Source organism: Dromiciops gliroides, chromosome 4 (genome assembly GCF_019393635.1).
Source record: "Dromiciops gliroides isolate mDroGli1 chromosome 4, mDroGli1.pri, whole genome shotgun sequence".
Lineage (NCBI taxonomy): Eukaryota > Metazoa > Chordata > Mammalia > Microbiotheria > Microbiotheriidae > Dromiciops > Dromiciops gliroides.
In genome coordinates, this window is record NC_057864.1 from 313921147 (window position 1) to 313943307 (window position 22161).

The 22161-nt window shown below is 40.2% G+C and overlaps 1 protein-coding gene and 1 non-coding gene across 2 annotated transcripts in view; one reads left to right on the forward strand and one right to left on the reverse strand.

The window, feature by feature from the left end:
- The window catches only part of RRAGD (Ras related GTP binding D), a 68003-nt gene extending 46800 nt beyond the window's left edge, over positions 1-21203 (reverse strand). Inside the window, exons 1-2 of the mRNA XM_043962418.1 lie at positions 20752-21203; positions 240-535 (exon numbers count right to left, since the gene is read on the reverse strand). Coding sequence (XP_043818353.1) covers positions 240-535; positions 20752-20884 — 429 coding nt within the window. The 5' untranslated portion in view covers positions 20885-21203. The remainder of the gene's footprint in view (positions 1-239; positions 536-20751) is intronic.
- On the forward strand, positions 2653-2759 carry LOC122726980. Its single transcript, XR_006352970.1, has one exon. It is a non-coding gene; the product is annotated as a U6 spliceosomal RNA (small nuclear RNA).
- Positions 21204-22161: the final 958 nt, after the last annotated feature.

A 22161-nucleotide genomic window follows, 5' to 3' on the forward strand; every position in this document is an offset into this window, starting at 1 on the left:
TACCTTGGGGAATCACTCACCTGGGATTCAGTAGCTGAGGAGAAGAAATGGAACATCTGGTACCTTCCTATTTTATAAAAGGCTTCTTGATAACTAGGTACTAAATCCTATTGCTGCTACAGTGCTTATGAACTGAAAAAATGCTGTCAGCACTCTCTAATTTGGCACCTTGGAGCAAAGCCCCAGTCACCCTATCCTTGTTATGGCTCTGAGTGCTGACCTTAGATCTTAAACTTTACCTGGGAATCGATAACAAATATCAGTGCTCCTGTGCCCCTGAAGATCATCTCATAGTCAAACGTAGGATCAAAAAAGTCAATTTGACCTGGAAAATCCCAAATCTGAAAGTTAACAAAGGAACTGTTGGAGACATCTTCTCGGCATATCTTATTAGTACTCTCCAAGAACAGGGTTTCGTTGGGTGACATTTTGTGAAAGACGACTTTCTGAATAGATGACTTGCCACTTCTCCTCAGTCCCATAAGCAGAATCCTTGGCTTCACTTCAGTACTGAAGGGATCGCTGAAGTCCAGAACTGAAGAAACCACAAAATAAAAATGAGAGTGAGATACTTTCACAGTGGTTAATTACAAGAGTTTCACTTCCATTTCATGTGTGATTCATGAGTCCCATTCTTTCCTACTTTGGTTTCTCTGAACACTAAGAATGCTCTGCTAAGACTGACCATGCTTGCTGCTTTGAACTAATATCCAAAATGCCTTTCAAACATTGCCTCATTCATCCTCACCACATCCCTGTCTCAAGAAGAGGAGAGTCTGCATTAGTATGCCTATTTCATAACTGGAGAATCTGGCACATTAATAAAAGTGGCTTGCAAATAGTCCCTCAATCAATAACCACTTATCAATTGCCTACTATGTACCAGGCACTGTGCTAAGCATTGAAGATACAAAAAAAAAAAAAAAAAGGCAAAAGCCAGTTTCTGCCCTTAAGGACTTCATAATCTAAGGGGGGGGGACAATATGCAAACAAATATGTACAAGCAAGCTATATAAGGATAAATAGGAAATAATTAACTGAGGAATGGCACTAGAATTAAGAGGGATTGGGAAAGACTTCCTGTAGGAGGTAGAATTTTAGCTGGGACTTGATGGAAGGCAGGGAAGTCAAAAGGCAGAGATGAAGAGGGAGAGAATTCCAGGCGTGGGGGACAGCCAGAGAAAATTCCCAGAGCTGAGAGATGGCATGTCTTGTTCAGGGAAACGCAAGGTTGTGGTGGAGCACAATCTAAGCCCTTTGTGTTTCACACTTGTGTTCTAAGCCCTCAAAATAGTCTTAGCTATGTATGCAAGAGATGTCTTAATTGTTCATTAGCCACTATCCATGACCGTATGGGTTTCTAGCCAATGTTTATCAATTAACAAGAATTTATTAAACATTTACTACATGCCAGATACTGCACAAAACACTGGGAACACAAAGAAAAAGCCATTAGTCCCAGCTCTCAAGGAGATTACATTCTAATGAGTAAGACAAAATGTATATACATAGATGCAAAATACATGCAGGGGAGATGGACAGTCACCTTTCGGCAGGCAGCAAGCAACATTAATACCAAACAGTTAATAAGCACTTAATATGTGCCCGGTACTGGGCTAAGTGCTAGGGATACAAAGGAAAAGCAAACACAGTCCCTGTCCTCAAGGAGCTTACATTTTAATGAGAAGATAACATGTATAAATAGGTATATATGAGATACATGCAGACTAGATGGAAGGTCACCTTAGAGTCAATCAATCAGTCTGTCAGTCTACAAGCATTTATTAAGCGCCTTCTGGGTGCCCAGCTCTGTGTTAGCAAATACTAAAGATACAAAGAAAGGCTAAAACAAAATCCCTGCTCCCAAAAAACTCACATTCTGGTGGGAAGGGGGAGAAAGTCACTAGTAACTGAGAGGACAAACAAATACCTGGCAAATGGACTTGAAGGATGGGATTCTTATTTAGAGTGCAGAGGCAAATTTTGGAGATGATGACCCTCCTCCGGGTACATGTTATCTACAATTCTATTTTACCACCTACAGTCCTGCTTCAGTAGGAAATTTTTACTGGGCTGGAAAACTTTTACTACCAAAGATCCTTACTTCTTAAAATGCATAAACTTCAAAAACTGACCTTCCCCTTCTCTCTATGCCCAGTTTCTACAACCCTTATACACAATGAATTGCCAAGAGAGCCTCGGTTTCTTGATTGCACAACATGGAACAGTCCACAGTGGAGAATCCAAATATTCTTAACCCACTATTGCTTGGGTTGAGAAACATTCCTCAAGCCCATTATGTCACTGATTCCAATAATGTTCTATTAGGACTTCTACGGTTTGGCTCAATTGGTCAAATGAAGTATAGGAGGCAGGAACATAAAAAGATAGGGCTCCAACTACGCTAGATTCATTTATCTAGGCATTTTTCAGAGAAAGAAATACTAGCTATCAAAATCCATACTAAAATTTTTTAAAATCACTATTAATTCTAGAACTCAAATTAAAACAATTCTGAGGTACTTCCTTGCATCCATCAGATTGGCAAAATTTGACCAAAAAATGGAAAATGACACGCTAGAGGGGGCTGTGAAAAAATTAACATTAATGCACTCTTGGTGGAACTGTAAAATGGTCTAAACCATTTAGAAAGTGCTTGTTTCGGCAGCACATATACTAAAATAGGAATGATACAGAGACGATTAGCATGGCTCCTGCGCAAGGACGGCATGCAAATTCATGAAGCTAAACCATTCGGAAAAGTAATTTGGAAGTATGTCTCAAAAGTTTCTAAACTGTGCAAATCCTTTGACCCAACCATACTACTACTAAGCCTATACCACAAAGAGATCAGAGAAAGAAGAAGTCTCCTGTATAAAATGAGATATATTTTATGCTATATATTGCATATGTGTATGCATATATATATACATATATATATATATGCCACATCTCTTTTTGTGGTAGTAAAGAACTATAAACTGAGGGGATGCTTGATAAGTGGGGAATGGCTGAATAAGTTATGGTACATAAATGTGATGAAATACTACTGTGCTGTAAGAAATGATAAAGAGGATGGTTCCAAATAGATCTGGGAAGACCAGTATGAACTGATGCAAAGTGAACTGAGCAGAACCAGGAGAATAAGCTACACAGTAACAGCAATATTGTAAAGATAAACAACTTTAAAAGACTTAGTAACTGATCAATACAATGACCTGCACGAACTGATGCAAAGTGAACTAAGTAGAACTAGAGTATAATAACAATAGTGTAAAAGACAAACAATGAAAGACTTAAGAATTCTGATCAATACAATAATCATCCATAATGCATATTGAAACATCTTACCTATTTCCAGATAAAGAGACTCATAGTGTAAACTGAGGCATTAAAAAAAATTTTTTTTGGACAGTGACAATAAGGGGAGTCTGTTTTGCTTGACTATACATGTTTGTATCAGGTTCTATTTTTCTTGCTTTCTCAATGGGGAGGCTGGTAGTGGGGGAAGGGAATATAGATCTGAAAATAAAATGAAATTTGAATTTAAAATAAAAAGTCAAGTTTAAAGGCTTTATGTTAGTTTTAAAATAATTTATACTGCTACTCTGCTCTGAAGCAGCCTTTCTGCCCCTATCTGTTTACCATATATAAGAATCAATATATAGTATAGGAAAAAGAATTTTAAAGAAATAAAATACATGCATACTATACAATTATTTTCTTTCTTTCTTTTTTTTTTGCTGCTGATTTATTCCTTACTTTCCTACCTCACCCAAAATCCAATAAGCTTGATCCTTTCTCCTTTAATTTATATTTTTTAATTTCACATTTTTTTCAAGATTGATTTTTAAGAGTACATGTTAAAACTTGGTGAAAGCACAAAAACTTCCACTCACTTTATGCTTTAGAATATATATATCACTTTATAATTTTGGCATTTGAACCTGTAATACATGAAGGTGAACTGAAAAAAACTGTTCAAATCAAACAGAAGGAAATGAAAAATAATTATAAAGGTAGGTAGAGCTGTTGCTATTCATACCTCAATATTTCTTTTTTAAAACAAATTTGAATTGTCACCTTTTGTTTTCACATATCTCCTTCCCTTCTTGAAGAACCATCTCTTTATAACAAAGAATTTTAAAAAGAGTTTTGCAAAACTAATCAACCTATCAGGAAAAAAATCTGACAGTAGATGTTGTCTTCTATACCCATAGTCATCCACCTCTTTCAAGAAAGTAGAAGTAGCCCTCAATTATTTTAATGGATCTTTTCATATGGGTACCCTTTCCCTGTGTATAAATCCATGAACTTCATGAGCTTTCTGGAGAACAATCAAATATAAAATCAAGAACTAGGGACAGCTAGGTGGTGCAGTGGATAGAGCACCAGCCCTGGAGTCAGAGGGACCTGAGTTCAAATCCGACCTCAGGCACTTGACACTTACTAGCTGTGTGACCCTGGGCAAGTCACTTAACCCTCACTGCCCTGCAAAAGAAAAGAAAGAATAAGGATGCCTGATAACTGTGTTGGGTTCGGGAAAGAGGGAGGTCAATGCTGAATCCTACGTCTATGACTTCTGTGCCCAGCATAGTATCTGGCAGAAAGTAGGCACTTAACAGATAATTATTAACTAATGGACTAATAAGTCAAAATGAAAATAGGAAAACCAAAAACAAATGCCATAAAACAACTAATTTCAAAAATGAATGTTTCTTGAGTGATTTTCATTTCCACTTAAAAAAGGAAAAAAATTAGCTATTTAAAAGTTTATCATAAAAACATGGTTTCTCATCTTATTTTCTTGTGAGTAACAACCTCTCCTAGCCCCCTTATCCTTCCGTGTCATTTTGGAAGAAGCCAGACTTAGATGACAGAGAAATACTAAAGAAAGGAGTAGGCCCTCTGGAACATCAAGATATACAAGCTGATTTGCAGGGGTCCCTGTCTGTAACATGTAGCATTTGGCAGAGCACCTGAAGTGGGGTATCAGTGAACTATTTCTTTTCATGAAGACCTAAATTCAAAACGCTAAATTTTAGCAATCCTACCTAAAAGGATCACGCTCACTACTTAAAACATCCTGTTTCCTTATTTCTTCAACTGAAATGGCACATGAGATCTCCCACTTCCCTTTTCTTCTTCTCACTTTCAGCACTGAGTTTACGGTATTCATTTACAGCATTATCATCACAAGCTATACATCAATAGCATAGTGAATTCACAGGGACTAGGGGGGACAACAAACTATAATCACATGGAACATAGAAAAGGAAGGGTTGGCAGGTAGCAATTAAGCCAGCATTTGCCCTCTTTTAATTTATGAAGATGAGATTTATCGGTGAAATTCCGAAGACGCTAACATCGCTGAAAATCTGACACTTTCCCCTTATACCTGAGCTCAGCTGAAGGAACAATCAATCAATCAATAAACATTTATTAAGAACAGCCTATGTGCTGGGCTATACTAACTGCTGGATAGACAAAATGAAGCAAAAGATAGTCTCTGACCTCAAAGAGCTAATGGGAGACAACATAAAAACAAATATATATGAAGCAAGATATATACAGGAAAAAATAGTAAATAATTAACAGAGGGAAGGGAACGAGAATTAAGAAGAGTTGGGAAAAGCTTCATGGAAAAAAAAAAAGGATTTTAGCTGGAGCTTAAAGCAAGCCAGGGAGGTCAATAGGCAGAGGAGATGCAGAGCATTATAGGTATGGGGGATGGCCAGAGAAAATGCCCAGAGACAAGGGATAGAAAATCTTGTTTGTGGAACAGCCAAGAGACCAGTGTCACTGGGGTCAAAGAGTGTATGGCAGGGAATAAAGTCTAAGAAGACTAGAAAGGTAGGGGGCTAAGTTATGAAGGCAGCTAGGTGGTGCAGTGGATAGAGTGCCAGGCCTGGGTTCAGGAAGACTCATCTTTGTGAGTTCAAATCTGCCTGCAGATACTTACTATGTGATCCTGGGCAAGTCACTTAACCCTGTTTGCCTCAGTTTCCTCATTTGTAAAATGAGCTAGAGTAGGAAATAGCAAACCACTCTAGTAATTAAGATTGCCGGCAGAAATATCAACAATATCAGATATGCAGATGATACACCACTCTGACAGCAAAAAGTAAAGAATTAAGAAGCCTCTTGATGAGAAAGAAAGAGGAGAGTATAAAAGCTGGCTTGAAGTTTAACATTCAGATCCTGGCCACTGGTCGCATCACTTCCTAGCAAATAGAGGGATAAGAAATGGAAGCAGTATGAGGTTTTATATTCTTGGGCTCAAAGATCACTGCAAATGGAAACTGCAGCCATGAAATTAAAAGACACGGGGCAGCAAGGTGGCGCAGTGGATAAAGCACCAGCCCTGGATTTAGGAGGACCCAAGTTCAAATCTGGCCTCAGACACTTGACACTTACTAGCTGTGTGACCCTGGGCAAGTCACTTAACCCTCATTGCCCTGCAAAAAAAAAAGAAAGAAAGAAAGAAAGAAATTAAAAGATACTCCTTGGAAGGAAAGCTAAGTTAAATCTGGATAATATGCTAAGAAGCAGAGATATCACCTTACCAACAAAGGTCTATATAGTCAAAGCTATGATTTTTCCAATAGTAATGTATGACTGTGAGAGCTGGTCTAAAAGAAAAGCTGATTGCTACAGAATCAACATTTTCAAATTGTGGTGCTATAGAAGGCTGTTGAGAGTCCCTCAGACAGCTAACAGATCAACTGTGTCCAACTCTTTATGACTCCATGGACCAAAGCATGCCAGACCTGTCTATCTTCTATTATTCCCCCATCTGTCCAAGCTCATGTTTGTTGCTTCCATGACACTATCTATCCATCGCATCCTCTTCTCCTTTTGCCTTCAATCTTTTCCAACATCAGGGTCTTTACCAGTGAGTCCTGTTTTCTTGTTATGTGGTCAAAGTGTTTCAGCTTCAGCTTCAGTATTTATCCTTTCAAGGAATAGTCTGAATTGCTTTTTTTAAGTATTAAATGATTTGATCTCCTAGCTGTCAGTTCTTAATGAATGTTTATTGATTGATTTATTATTCATTCAGCTGAATTCAGGTATAAGAGGAAAGTGGCAGATTTTCAATGATGTTAGCATCTTCGGAATTTCACTGATAAATCTCATCGTCATAAATTAAAAGAGGGTCAGTCTACAGACAGGACCTGTAGGACCCTGGAGGGATGCTTCCACTCAAAGGTGCAGCTCTGGGGCATCTTCCTCTGCCTGAGGGAAAGTAGAATCATTTTGTTGTGGTGAGGGTATCTTCTACTTCCTTATGCCACTTCCTGTCTCTTCCTTGGGGCACCTTGCTGCTTTGGCTCAGTTGTCTTGACTGCTGGCTCATCAGAGTTGGTGGTGCTTGGGACCATGTCTCTACTTTAATGCTAAAAGTTCACTTCACACAGGAGAGATGTGGCAGACAATAAAAATAAACAGTGTTCTGTCCTATTGTGTTAAGGTGGCAAGGGATTATCTTCCCATCAATTTCTTTCTTTCTTTGTTGTTGTGGGGCAATGAGGGTTAAGTGACTTGTCCAGGATCACACAGCTATTAAGTGTCAAGTGTCTGAGGCTGGATTTGATCTCAGGTCCTCCTGAATCCAGGACCAGTGTTTTATTCACTGCACCACCTAGCAGCTGCACCCCCCATCCCCCCATCAATTTCTTTCCTCTGCTTGAGTGACCTACAGCTCAAGTTTTTGTGTACTTGATTCTGTGGCCAGAAGAAAGGAAGGAAAACATTGTTGGAGGTTTCTTCTCACATGTCTCTTATTTTACCCCCACCAACCAAAAAGTCCAAGTCCAAGAGGGTCTTCTGATCTTTTGACCCTGTGGATTCATTTAACCTTTGGAATTAGTTAGAATCACTTTGTTATCAATAATTCCTTGAATCAACTAACAACTGCTGATAATGAAAAAGGCAGGAATAATGAAAATAAAAGGAACCAAAGTATAATGAAAAAAGATAGGAATGAAGACAACAATGCACTTCCGGGCCTCACACTATATTATGAAGCAGCAAGCAAATCATCAAAAAAAAAAAATCTGGTATTGGTTAAAAAAACAGAAATAAAGATCTATGGAACAGACTGGACAAAGATGAATCACAAATAATCAAATTGAATAACCCATAGCTCAATAGACTCCCAAATGTAACATTACCTAGGAAAAAATTCCTTATCTGATAAGAACTGCTGGGAAAACTGGAAAGCTGTCTGGCTTAAATTAGGCATAGCCCAACTATCTTACTCTACATTCCAAAAACTCAAAATGAATGTGGCCTGTACATTAAAGATCAGACCATAAAAAATTTATAAGAGAAGGAGATCATATTTTCTCAGCTTTGGGTAGGGGTGAATCCTTGACAGTTAACAGTCCAAAAATATTTATAAAGGATCCAAAGGACTCTATAAAGGGTCTTAAGGGACCTATGGAACAAGCACTGTGCTAAACACTGGGATTAGAAAAATGGATTGGGGGCAGCTAGGTGGTGCAGTGGATAGGGCATTGGCCCTGGATTCAGGAGGACCTGAGTTCAAATCTGGCCTCAGACACTTGACACTTACTAGCTGTGTGACCCTGGGCAAGTCACTTAATCCCAATTGCCTCACCAAAAGCAAAAACAACAACAATAAAAATAAAAATTGAGCTCTAATGGGAGAGACAATCACAAAAATAACTAGTTACAAACAAGACAAATACAAAATGGACATAAGGCAATCTCAGAGGGAAAGGCAGTAGCAGCTGCCTGGAAAGACTTGTCTGAAAGAAAAGCAATAATAAAAGATTAAAATGATAATTTTGATTACAAAATGAATGCAATTGAGATAAGGGAAGTGGTTGACTGGGAAAACATTTTGGTATTAATTATCTCTATTAAGTGTCTGATATCCAAGACAAATAGACAACTAAAAAAAAATTTCAGATCAAAGGTTTTGCCCCCAAAAGATAAGTGGCCAAAGGATACAAACATTCCTCAAAAGAAGTGCAAATTATTATATATCATACAAAAGAATGCTTCAAATCACTGATAAAAGAAATATAAATCAAAACGATGCTCAAGTTTCACCACACACCTAGCAAATTGGCAGAGATGACAAAAGATGAGAATGGTCACTGTTGATGGAGTTGTGGAAAAACAGGCACAGGGATGCATCTAAGTGGAGCTATGAACCATTCTGAAAAGAAATCTGGGATTATGCAAATAAAATAATGAAAATATCTATACCCTTCAACCTAGAGATTCTATTGCTAGGCATATATCCTAAGGAGGTGAGTGATAAAAAGAAAGATGCCAAATATACTAAAATATTTAAAGCAACACTTTTAAAATGTGTATGTATATATATATTTATAAATTTTATTGAAATAGTATTTTAGTGAAATTAGTTACAACTTGAAAGATGTTTAACATTAAATAATAATCACATATAAATTTAATTTCAATGTCGGGCTTTTTTTATTTGAACAAAGATTTAAAGCAACTCTTTTTGTGGTAGCAAAGAATTCAGAAACAAACCAGATGCTCATCAATTAAGTAATGGCTAAACAAATTGGGGTACATAAAAGTAATGGAATATTGCAACTCAATAACACACAAAAGACATGATGAATACAGAGAAACAGGCAAATAACCTATATCAACATATGGAATAAAGTACGCGGAATCAGAAAAACAATAAACACAATAATTTTAAGTCATTTCAGTAGCGTCCAACTTTTAATGACCCTGTCTAGGTTTTGCTGTTGTTGTTGTCGTTGTTTTTCCCTCGAAGAAGCTGGAGTGGTTTGCCATTTCCTTATCCAGCTCATTTTACAGATGAGGAAATTGAGGCAAACAGCGTTAAACGACTTGCTAGTTAACAGCTAGTAAAGTGTCTGAGGCCAGATTTCAACTGATATCTTACTGACTCAAGTCCCAACGCTCTATGCACTGCACCACCTAGCAGCCCATACAAAACGACTGCAATAATATAAATGGAAATAGCAACAACAAACCAACTGAGGAAGAATACTGCAAAATTAGAAGGATTGAGCTTGGCCTCAATGAAGAGGTATGAGAAGACACCTTTGCACAAGGGAGTTAAGTGAGTGTAGGATACTGAATATAATGTTATATTTTTTTTGATATATTACTTAAGTTTTCCAGAACTTTTTTCCCTTCCTTCATTTGTTCTTTATTATGAGGTATGGCTCTCTGGAAAGGGGGTAGGAGAAGTTAAAACAGAGGGAAATACTGATGACAGAGAGACAATACAATTATATTTTATAGATAAATAAAATAGATGTTTATTTTTGTAAAGAAAAAACTGCCATTCAAATGATCTTCCTCCCCTTCAGACCGCACACTGTACTTTTAAAAAATGCTCTGGTGCAGGGCAGTTAGGTGGCGCAGTAGATAAAGGACTGGCCTTGGATTCAGGAGGACCTGAGTTCAAATCTGACCTCAGACACTTGACACTTACTAGCTGTGTAACCCTAGGCAAGCCACTTAACCCCAACTGCCTCACCAAAAAAAAAAAAAAAGAAAGAAAAAGAAAAAGAAAAAAATGCTCTGGTGCACTTCTGTAATATTTTGCATTGTCTTCATCTATCTTATCTATTACATTAGTTTTATATAAGCTTTTGACTGTTTTATATAAACTTTGTGTCTATTCTGGTACCTAACTTTTTTTATACAGAAGGTACTTCAGTGTCTGTGGAATGGATGAATTAAGGAATGAGACCTAGGCAGAGAAGAAAAAAAAAGGAAGGGGAAAAAAAGAGGTAAGAATAGGACAAGAGTAGAAGGAAGAGAAGGAACAGGAAAGGAAGAGGGGGAAGAAAGAAGGAGGAAAGATAGGAAAAAAGAAAAAAGAATATGGGGGGGGCTAGGTGAGTGTTCTCCCTCTCTCCATTACTATTAAGAAGCACCTTGGGGCAGCTAGGTGGTGCAGTGGATAAGATGCTGGCCCTGGATTCAGGAGGACCTGAGTTCAAATCCGGCCTCAGACACTTGATACTTACTATCTGTATGACCCTGGGCAATTCACTCAACCCTCATTGCCCCACAAAAAAACAAGAAGCACCTTGACCGAAGAGATTTAACCTTCTGGTTTAATATTCACTTCCCTGCCTGAAAGCATCTGGCTGGACTTCTAGTTCTGATTCTGTGATTTGCTCAAAGTCAAATGAAAAGTCAGAGCCAGGAACACAATCTAAAAGTCTTTGTTACTGCTTTTTCAATCTATTACACTACATCACCTATGTTCTAATGGCAAAACTGTGAAGTTTAAAACTGAAAATTCAAAAACCAAGGATGTTTCTGATGGTGTAACACTAAAGATTTTATCTTTTTAAAAAATCTTAATAGTATTTTACTTTTCTAGCTATATGTAAAGATAGTTTTCAATATTCGTTTTTATAAGATTTCCTGTTTCAAATTTTTCTCTTTCCCTCCCTCACCCCACCCCCCAAGACAGCAAGTAATAAAGATTATATCTTAAAGGAAAAGATGTTCTCCTCTACAAAAGCACATTGCACATTTATGAGGGTGTGGGTTGACTGAATTAATCAATCACCCCACCCCACATAAAGTAACCTTAATCCTTAAGAATACTGCTAGTGGGGGCAGCTAGGTGGCACAGTGGATAGAGCACCGGCCCTGGAGTCAGGAGTACCTGAGTTCAAATCCGGCCTCGGACACTTGACACTTACTAGCTGTGTGACCCTGGGCAAGTCACTTAACCCCAATTGCCTCACTAAAAAAAAAAAAAAAAAGAATACTGCTAGTGAATCAATCAATCAAAGGCATAACTTAGGGGAGAAAAGTCATTAATGAAGAAGAAATGAAAGCCGTTGGATGAAATGAAATGACATTATACAAGAAATGTACTGAGACTGGCTGAAGGGACTTGGTCATATAAATATGTATAAAATATGTATAAATATGTATAAAAATATCAAGCCAGTTCAGTATCTGAGCATTCAACAGTGGCTCTGTAGTAGAAATAATTCCAGCCAAACCCCTGAAAAGGAATTGTTTGGGGCAGGGGGCAGGGAGAAGAGAGAGCCTCTGTGCCCTCCCTACCTTGTCCTTGATCAGAGAAAGATCTTGAAAACCTCCAAAGACTGAAGATTTAGGACTTCCCAAAAGTGCCTGATCAGGGTCCCTGGAACACAAGTGGCATATTGACTGGGAGCAGAAGATAGATTAGGCACGCTGAGAAAAGGCAGCTTCAGTATTCTGCAAGGAGCCTGGCAGAATGCCACACCATACTTTTTTTTTTTAATTAGAATTTTATTTTTCCAAATTACATGTAAAAACACATTTTTACATCAATTTTTTAAAACTTTTGTGTTCCAACTTCTGTTTCTCCCTCCCTCCCCACCCCCCCCCAGAACCCAAGCAATTCAATATAAGTTATACATGAGTAATCATGCAAAACATCTCCAGCTTAGCTAGGTTGTGAAAGAAAACAGACAAAAACAAAATGTCAGATTAAGGAATTATCAAAAAAAGGTGCTTCAATCCGTTTTCACCATACTTTTGATGAAGGAAAACTTCATCAAGACTACAAAAGGAGAGAAAAGAAATTTTTTGGTTAAAATAATCAGAAGTTATAAGTTTATCCTTTTGCCACATGAGCTCTGTAAACTTGAGGTCATTTCCCCCTGGACTTTGTATGTACTTATGATAGAGTATGTTCCAGACTTTTTAATTTTTTGGTGGAAGGGGTTCTTTGAGAATGTTTGTACCTACAGTTCTTACTGTACCAAAGACTGTCTCTACAAGTCACCAAAGACAGTCTATTCTACTCTAAGAAGTCCCTGTTTTTCAACAGGCTGTTGAAAATTTCAATTTTCAGCAATTCAATTCAATCCAAACAATCATTAGGAAGGGTCCTATACTGGTGTCAGGAGCCCTGTTAGGGCTGAAAAGACAAAAATGAAATAGTTCCTGCCCTCAGGGAGCTTGAGTTTTCCCTATTCGGCCTTATTAACCTTATCCATAAATCTTTACAAAGAAGGCCAAGCATTGTAGCATAAACAAAGGAAGTCCCAATTATAGATTTAGGGCTGGAGAGGACCTGGAGTACCTACTCCAACCCCCTCATTTTACATATGAAGAAACTGGCTGAATACTTAGGTGAATAGAAATTAATACAGTCTCCATCTCAAGTTATGAAACTGGTCTGGAAGAATTTTGTGAAGGAGACTTATTTTCTGTTATCTCTTTCACTTAAACTTCTGCTCTTGTTATTTGTTTATTTATTTATTTATTTTACTTTTGGCATTTAGAATACAGCCCAAAGTTAGTGTATCTGCCTAAAAGTCATTAGATCTAATGGAATTTTTTAGTTGCTTGCCTAAACTTCCTTAATTGCTGTAACTTCCCTAGCAGTCTTATCTAGTTAGGGAGGGGAACAACAACAAAAAAAAAGTCTGCCTTATCTCAGTCTGGCTTCCCAGAAAGGACAGGGAAAAGGTGACTAAGTCAGTAATGGAAGGAGCAGAACTGGCCTTAGAATCCCTGGGGCAATCCCCTGAGAATTTCACCTCTCCTCTCAGGTGAAATACATTTTCTAGCCTAACTTCATAGGGAGCAATTGGTTCAAAGAGGATCTGAGATTTCCCTGCAAATGAGGGCTAAAAGGAAATGAAAATCACATTGTCCACCCACAACCTGCATTCCTCTGTGTTGTGTCTGACAACTTGCTGGGCAACTTGGAGCAGGCATGCCAGTGGATAATCAGTCACACTCACCATAATAGATTACTGTGAAGTCATTCAGCCATGGGAAAAGCGGTCCTGACTGGCTAAGTCCCCACTAAGCAAGAAAAAACAGTAAGGCACCTTTCCAGAAAGAGAGAGAGACAGAGAGACAGAGAGAGACAGAGACAGAAAGAGACAGGCAGAGAGACACAGAGAGAGAGAGAGAGAGAGAGAGAGAGAGAGAGAGTGTCTCTTTAGGGAAGAAGTGTCTGAGAGTAGGGGGAGAAAAGAACAAAACCTCTGAATCCTTTTACTTTAATTACCAGCTACCAAGCAGATCTCTGGGTTAGCTTCATGTTTAAAAAAAAAAGACCCTCATAATCACCCCTTTACTTTCAGCAAGTCACCTCATTTAAGGACGAAATGAGGTACTGTAGCAAATCCTACCCTTGACATTCATTACTTTTGTGATTCTGGTCCCAAGACTTTTACCTCCACAGTCCTCAGTTTCTTTATCTGTAAAAAGAGGGGGCTGGATTATAAAGGTCCTTTTCAGCTCTAAGTCTCTGATCCCATGACCTTTCTGGGCCTGGTCCCTCATCTGTAAGAAGAAGAGGGTCATGATGAGAAGGAAGTTCAAAAGGGGATTTGGACAAGCAGGACAGTTTTGCCATAGTTAAATTTAATGGACATTTTAAGAACTGTACACAACAGGTTACAATCTTGTATTTTTCTGTTCTTTGTGTATTAGAATCATTCGTGTTGATACTTAAAGTTCATGACTTTTTATTATGATTTCTTAGAAAGAAAAAACATAAAATATGAATGTAAAATTATATGATTTAAAGGCCATTTTCAGCTATAAAATTCTATATCTCCTTCTAAATCAATCTCTTTTTTAATATTCCTATAGGAAATGCCAGTGGAAGTCAGTTACACTAAGCAATTTCCCTTCCTCCCCAAGAGAATGTAAGCTCTTTGAGGGCAGCAAGAATGGTTTCCATTTTTTTTGTCTTAGAATCCTCAAAGCCTAGCACAGGGCTTAGCTTGCAACAGGCACTTACTTAATTTTACTTGTAATAAAAGTAAACTTGACCTAAACACAAGGGGATCGATCACAACTTGTGGGAGAACAGGATCCTTTAGAGGTCAGCAGGATTCTGTTCTTAAGAAACTTGAGAGATTACTGAAAGCCCCCCAATTGTCTTCCTGGCCAACATAAAAACTTGGCATAAAATGCTGGACCATGCCAGTCTGGCAAGTGAGCAGCAAAGTCCCTGCTGGGATTCCTGGGTAGAGGACGGACATGCCACTGGAAAGTCCAACCAAGCACGTCAATTCCCCAAGTCTTTTAAAGGGTCTAAACTCCAAAGTCACCTTCAAGTCGATCTTAAAGTCAGAGCAAAGAAAGAAGATACTGTACTATGTCCAGCAACTTTCCCACTGGAGTCAAAGTGAGAAGAGAGAAGAGAGAAATTTCAGGAGAGTGTCAAAATAGAGTGTCACAATTAGAAAACAACATAAGGGACAGAACTCAAAATCAGGGGAAGGAAAGCAAAAGCAGAAGAAGACAAAGAGATATGATTTAAGGGAATAAACTTGTGGAAGATAGTTAATGACAGAAATGCAAGGCAAAGAAAGGAGAGGATAAGAAAATGGCAGGAGGAAGACACAAAGTAGGATGAACAGGGTAGCTTTAAATATATTGCTATCTTGGGGGAGGGATGTTTCATTTTATTTTTTCAAGACTCCCCCTGTGGAGATTTTGCACAATAGATTCAATTCAATTCAATCCAATCCTGCCCAATCCAATCCAACAAGGATATATCAAGTATAGTCAAACATTGTACTAAGTCCTGCGGCTATAAGACAAAAAACAGCCCCCAACTTCAAGGAGTTCACATTCTCCTGGGTTTAGTAGTCCTTGCCGTTGTAGTTTGTTGTTTTTCAGTCTCTCTCTCTCTCTCTCTCTCTCTCTCTCTCTCTCTCTCTCTCTCTCTCTTTTTTGCGGGGCAATGAGGGTTAAGTGACTTGCCCAGGATCACACAGCTAGTAAGTGTCAAGTGTTTGAGGCTAAATTTGAACTCAGGTCCTCCTGAATTCAGGGCCGGTGCTTTATCCACTGCGCCACTTAGCTGCTCCCTTTTCAGTCTCTTCTGACTCTTCCTGACCCCATTTGGGGTTTTTTTTGGCAAAGATACTATAGCAGTTTCATGTTCCTTCTTCAGCTCATTTAACAGATGAAGAAACTGAGGCAAACAGGGTTAAGTGCCTTGCCCAGGGTCACACAGCTAGTAAATGTCTGAGGTTTGATTTGAACTCAGGTCTTCCTGACTCCACACCTGGCACTATATCCATTGTGCCACCTAGCTGCCTTTTTGGTAGTCTACACATTAATAAATATAAAATATATGCAAAATAAATGCAAAGCAGTAGTTGGGAAAGCACTAACAATTAGAAGAATCAGGAAAAAGGTTTTTTGAAGGGATCTAGGGCTTCAAAGAAGTATGGAGAGGTAACATTATAGGCATGGGGGGAGATATAACAGTTGAATGTCATAAATGGGGAACAGCAAGCAAAAGTCAACCTGGCTGAATTGTAAAATTTGTAAGGGGGAATAATATGAAATCAGTCTGGAAATAAAAGCTGGAAAGAGACTGAAAAGGCCTTTGGGGATTTTAGATGTCAAAGCAGGACTGTAGATGCCAGAGGGAAATTATTATTTTAACTTAAAGGCTATGGGGAGCCACTGAAGATTCTTGAGAAGGGCACATGATCAAACCTATCCTTTAGGAGCATCTATTCCGAACAAGAGTTGCAGAGGGTAGGCAGGGATGGGTGAATTGCAACCTGCATAATTTGAGCTGGTACCCTCATCAAGTAGATCAGAAATCCACCAAGATATATAAAAATGTGTATGTATAAGAGAACCTTGCTTAGGTAGAATTTGGTATAAGTTTGTTCTCTCGTGGAACCTGTGGTAGAAGGAGGTAAAATTACTGATGTTGCAATAGTAGCAATAATGCAGACTTTTTTCTTCAGACTAATGACTATAATGGGTAGCTAGGTGGTGAAATGGTTGGAATGCCGGGTCTGGAGTTAGGAAGACTCATCTTCCTGAGTTCAAACCCAGCCTCAAACCTTTACTAGCTGTGTGACTCTGGGCAAGTCACTTGACCCTGTTTGCCTCAGTTTCCTCATCTGTAAAATGAGCTGGAGGAGGAAAAGACAAACCACTCCAGTATCTTTACCAAGAAAACCCCAAATGGGGTGACAAAGAGTCAGACATGACTGAAAAACAACAAAAATAACTACACTGGTTTAGGGAACTCTCAGTCTAAAAACTCCTTCCAACAATGTATATTGGCAATTTGTCTGTCATGTGTAGTTTTAGAATTGACTACAGCACTGAGCTCAGACAAGTGACTTGTCCAAGGAGACACAACTAGTATGTATCAAAAGCAGAGCTTGAAGCCCAGTTGTCCTGGCTTAAGGCCAGCTTTCTCCACCATGCTGCCTCTCAGCTGACATTTATATAACAGTTACACAAAGCACTTTACTTACACTCCCTCATTTAATCCTCACAGCCCTTTGAGGTAAGTACAAGAGTTTTTAAAGTACCAGAAAGACTCTGTTACCTAACAGTTTAAACTTCAGGACAGTCCCCAGGTATGGACTCCATGAAAAGATTGTTTTCCTTTATGTGATATTCCTAGTCACCAGTGACATTGTCTCTAAATAAACGTAATTCGGCCATTGTGAAGCAAGCTTATATGCTCAAATTTTCAGCCCCATGTCAAATTCAGGAAGTATCTTCTTACCCTTATCCTTGGTTAATTGCAAAATAAACAGATCTCTACCAAAGAGGTGGTCGGTGTGGGAGGATTTTTTTTTTTCTAAGCCCCCAACCCTCTCTACACTTCAAATTGGTGACTGATTGTTAGAGAAGTATTCTTTGTAATCTCCAGTGAGTGAGTACTCACTGCCAAATCACAATTCTCACATGTCTTATCCCCTGGGATTCTTGTCCCTGTCATCTGGTAAATTTTTCACCCAGGGACCCCAAACGAGAGGAGTCAAATCACTCGACTTTTCCAAATACCAGTGAAGCATGAGGATTGTTCACTCAGTTAACCCTGATTCTTGCTATATGACTTGCTTACCTCCAGTCATACATCTCTCTGATGACATCTCTTATGCCACTTCTCCTGTGCAATTCTTTGTTGATAATATGTTTCAGCCTCACCATTGCCCTCTGGGTGACCTTCACCTTTAACTCTTTGGGTTCTGTGGTCTTCTACTCCTCTTGGGCAAACAGCATCACCCAGATGCTGATGGTAAAAAAAAAAAGAGAGAGTGGCCTCTTCTTTTAAGAAGAAGCCAGAGGTCTTTAAAAGCAGAGAGCCATTTCCTCAAAAGCAATCCAAGCCACTCTCCTCCTCTTGCCCAATTCTAAGCCCCACTCACAACTTACTAAAGATATACATACTGATGAACAAGTTCTAAGGGTTGTCCATTCAACTATATCATGGTTTAGATTTTTTTTATTCTTTGTTTTCTGATATAGTTCCATTTTACTAAAGTATTGCACCCACCCATTCAAGTACAGGACTTTAGGGCCATGAATCAGACTATGAGCTTACTATTTCCAGTCTAGTGCTAATACACCCCTTTCCTGAATCTCTATAGTCCTCATTTGGAGTCTCCAGGGTGCCTCCAGTGAATATAGGAGGAGCTAACAAATGCAATTAGTCTGAGAATGTCACAGTTAGGACAATTGAATTACTAAAGGAAGCAGCCCAAGAGACTTGACTAAAGGACAGAAAAGTTTCATCCACAAAATGTGAACAGCAAGATCATCCATAGAGGACCAGTCACTGGCAGAGCTGAGGAAACAAGACAACCAGCATACTAAACTCAGCTGTAAAGGGCTTGGTGCATCAGTTTAAGGGAATGAATAAGACAATTACCTTTCCTGGTATACATGAAACTTTGAAAAGTATTCTTACTTCAACAACTTCTTTTTTTAGGTGACTCTCTTAATCACAGCAATACTGACAGTAAAAGAGAATAGGAGGTAATTTTCTATTTTTCTTACATATAAAAAATTTAGGCAAAATGTTACATAAACAGCAGTTAGTTTTTATTGCATTAGTATAGCAATAAATTTTTCCATCATGGGTTCCACAGGAAACCAATTTTATACCAAATTTTACTTTATCTAGATTTTAGTATGTATTAAGGATACCTGTGGGCAGCTAGGTGGCACAGAGGATAAGAGTGTAGGGCCTGGAGTTAGGAAGACATCTTTCTGAGTTCAAATTTGGCCTCAGACACTTCCTAGCTGTGTGACCCTAGCCAAGTCACTTAACCCCTTTTGCCTCAGTTCCTTTTCTGTAAAAGGAGCAGGAGAAGGAAACAGCAAACGACTCCAGTATTTCTGCCAAGAAAACCCCAAATAGGTCTCAAAGAGTCCTACAAAACTGAACAACAACAAAAGATACTTGTAGAAAATTTACTTGCAGTAAAATTATTACCAGGAAATGGTGCTTGGGAAAAAAATTCCTTGTGACTATTTGTCTGTATAAAGTTTATAGCTGTTAGTGGACTCTCAACAACAAAAAAAGCTACTAAAAACAAGACAGAAAAATACATATGCCCTGCACTAAGTACTTTACAGAAAACATTTTTGCACAATTTTTCAGTGCAAAATAAACAAAACGTTTCTTCTTTACTAACATAAAAGCTTCACACTGAAGTTATCTATTTAACTGAATGTCAGTGTCTTTTTCAATCAAGGAAAACTTTCCATGTGACCTTAAAATTAAAGGCTCTTCCACCTCCAAACCTTCTTCTTAGTGAGTTAAAAAGCAATAATCTTAGGACTCGGAAAGTAGTTCCTTAGGCCTCAGGGCAAAATGCAAAATTCCTTTTAGAGGCTTTAGTGCAGTTTGACTCCCTTTTAATTGGAGATGGAGCTTTTACAGAAGCCAAAAAGAAATCCATTCCCTTTACCAGCATATCCTCATCCCCAGCAGGCAGACAGACTTGGACTTTGATCACAGATCCTAACTATTATATCTACCAGGAGGCATGGGAAGTAAAGATGCCACTCAAATATTCATTACCTCTCTCCTCTCTCTCTCTTTCTCTCTCTCTCTCTCTCTCTCACACACACACACACACACACACACACACACACACACACACACGAAAGCATTAGTTCATTTTACACATATAGATGAAATTTTCCTCCACTCTGTAGAGTTAGAGACAACACATACACACTCTCCCTCTCATTCTTTCTCTGTCTCTCTCTCTGCCCGCCACCCCCAAAGTGGCAGACTGTAGGATTGACATTCGCAGCTGCAGAACTGACCAGCGACCCTGCCACAGTCACGCTGTTTCTTGCGGCCCTTTTTTTAGCCGCCGACGTCTGACCTCAGCTTTACCATCTGTATCACTGGAGTGGGGGTGGATAGGGGTAAGGGCCAAGTCAATCCTTTCTCACCCCTCACCCGTCCCTCCTTCCCGCCTCCTCTCAAATCCGGTCCCATCCATCCACCCAAAGCAAAGTGCTCGGAGATGGACTTAACCTGGAAGGTACCAAAGAGCTATTGTTTCTCCTCTAGAAGGGGGGGGGGGAAGATCTTTCTCCCTCTCCCCTAACCACAACGTCCCGGCTCCCTCTCCTTCCCTGCTCCGCCTCTTACACCTGGATGCCCCCCCCTCCCCTTATCCCCAGCTTCCTCTCCCCTCCCCACCCCCACACTTCTGTTCCTTTCTTCGTTTTCTTTTATTCCAGCCAAGTAAAGAGAAACCTAGCGAGGGGGGCGGGCGGAGAGGAGAAGAGAGGAGGGGAATGGGGAGGAGCAGCAGAAAATGAAGAGCGCCAGGCAGAGCGCAGCGCCTGGGAGCCGGGACTGGAGAGGGGCGCAGCGAGGCAGCCCCGGGTAACCCACAGGGGAGGAAGGGGCGCAAATAAAAAGGACTGGGATGGAGGAGGGAAGGCGGAAAGAGGAGAAAAGTAGACTGAGACTCATACCTCCCTCCTCGGCTCCGCTTTCCGGGTCTGCGTCGGAGGAGTCGGGCCCGTCCACATAATCCGCTAGCCCCACCAGTTCATCTTCCTCCTCTTCCTCCTCGTCTTGCTGCTGCTTCCCAAGTACCTGGCTCATCGCGGCGGGTCTCCCTCAGGCCAGCGTGGGCTCCAGGGCCAGAGGGGAGGGAGTGTACAACTCTTCTTTGCTGGCCGCTCTGCAATCTGTTTCTGAATTGGCTTGCTTGCCTCCTCTTTTCTTATCCCCTCCCGGAGGGGGAGGGGAGGAGGGAGGTGATGGAGCCCTGTTGGCGAGTGTTCCCCCAACCCTCTCCACGGGCTCCGGGGTCCCGATCTAGGACTTTTCCACCGTGCACCCCCTCTTCCCGCCCCGCCTGGCGAAGGAGTCAGCTCGAACCGAGCAGTTCCTCCCCGAGGAGAGAGAGAGGGAGAGAGAGAGAGAGAGAGAGAGAGAGAGAGAGAGAGAGAGAGAGAGAGAGACTGCGTGACCCGAGTCACCTGACACACATTGTCACACACACACACACACACACACACACACACACACACACACACACACACTCGCTCAGCTCAGGGACTGGGAAACCGAGCACACATAGAAAACTACTCATGCAAGCTACCCGCCCAAGCGCAGGCACACGAGCACAGCGCGCACACACACAGGGACACACAAGCCGATGGATGCGCTGGTGACCCCACACCCTACCGCTCCTGCACGTGGTTGCTCCACAAACACGCGTGCTGGTCTGTTCGTACCCTGGCAAAAAAAGCATCGCAGGGCACCCCCCACTCTCACCCTACCCCCACTCACATTGTTATCCCTCGTGCATGGCGGGGGGGGGGGAGGGAAGGGGGGGCTGGCAAATATCCGGGCACCAATCTACTGTTTGTAGACTTATGCTGATGTACCCAAGCACAGTACAAGTTCGACCACTCCCTAGTTGGTACTACTTAGTCCACAAGGCAAAAAGAATTGCTTTAGAAGGCGAAAGATTAGCGTTCCAAAGAAATTCACAAATCAACCGATTAGTGCAGTGTCTTGTTGAATTTTTAGGAGACCGAGGTTCAAATCTCAACCCGACACGGCTGTGAAGACTGAGATAGTATTTAAAAAGAAAGCCCTCAGAACGGTGCCCGGGCACATAAAAGGCACTTAATAAATGATTGTTGGGGGCAGCTAGGTGGCGAAGTGGATAGAGCACCAGCCCTGGAGTCCGGAGGACCTGAGTTCAAATCCAGCCTCAGATACTTGACACTTACTAGCTGTGTGACCCTGGGCAAGTCACCTAACCCCAATTGCCTCACAAACAAACAAAAATAAATGATTGTTTCTGTGCTTGGCATAGAGTAAGCTGTTAATAAAAGCTTGTTAACTTCTTTCATGATCTTGGGAAA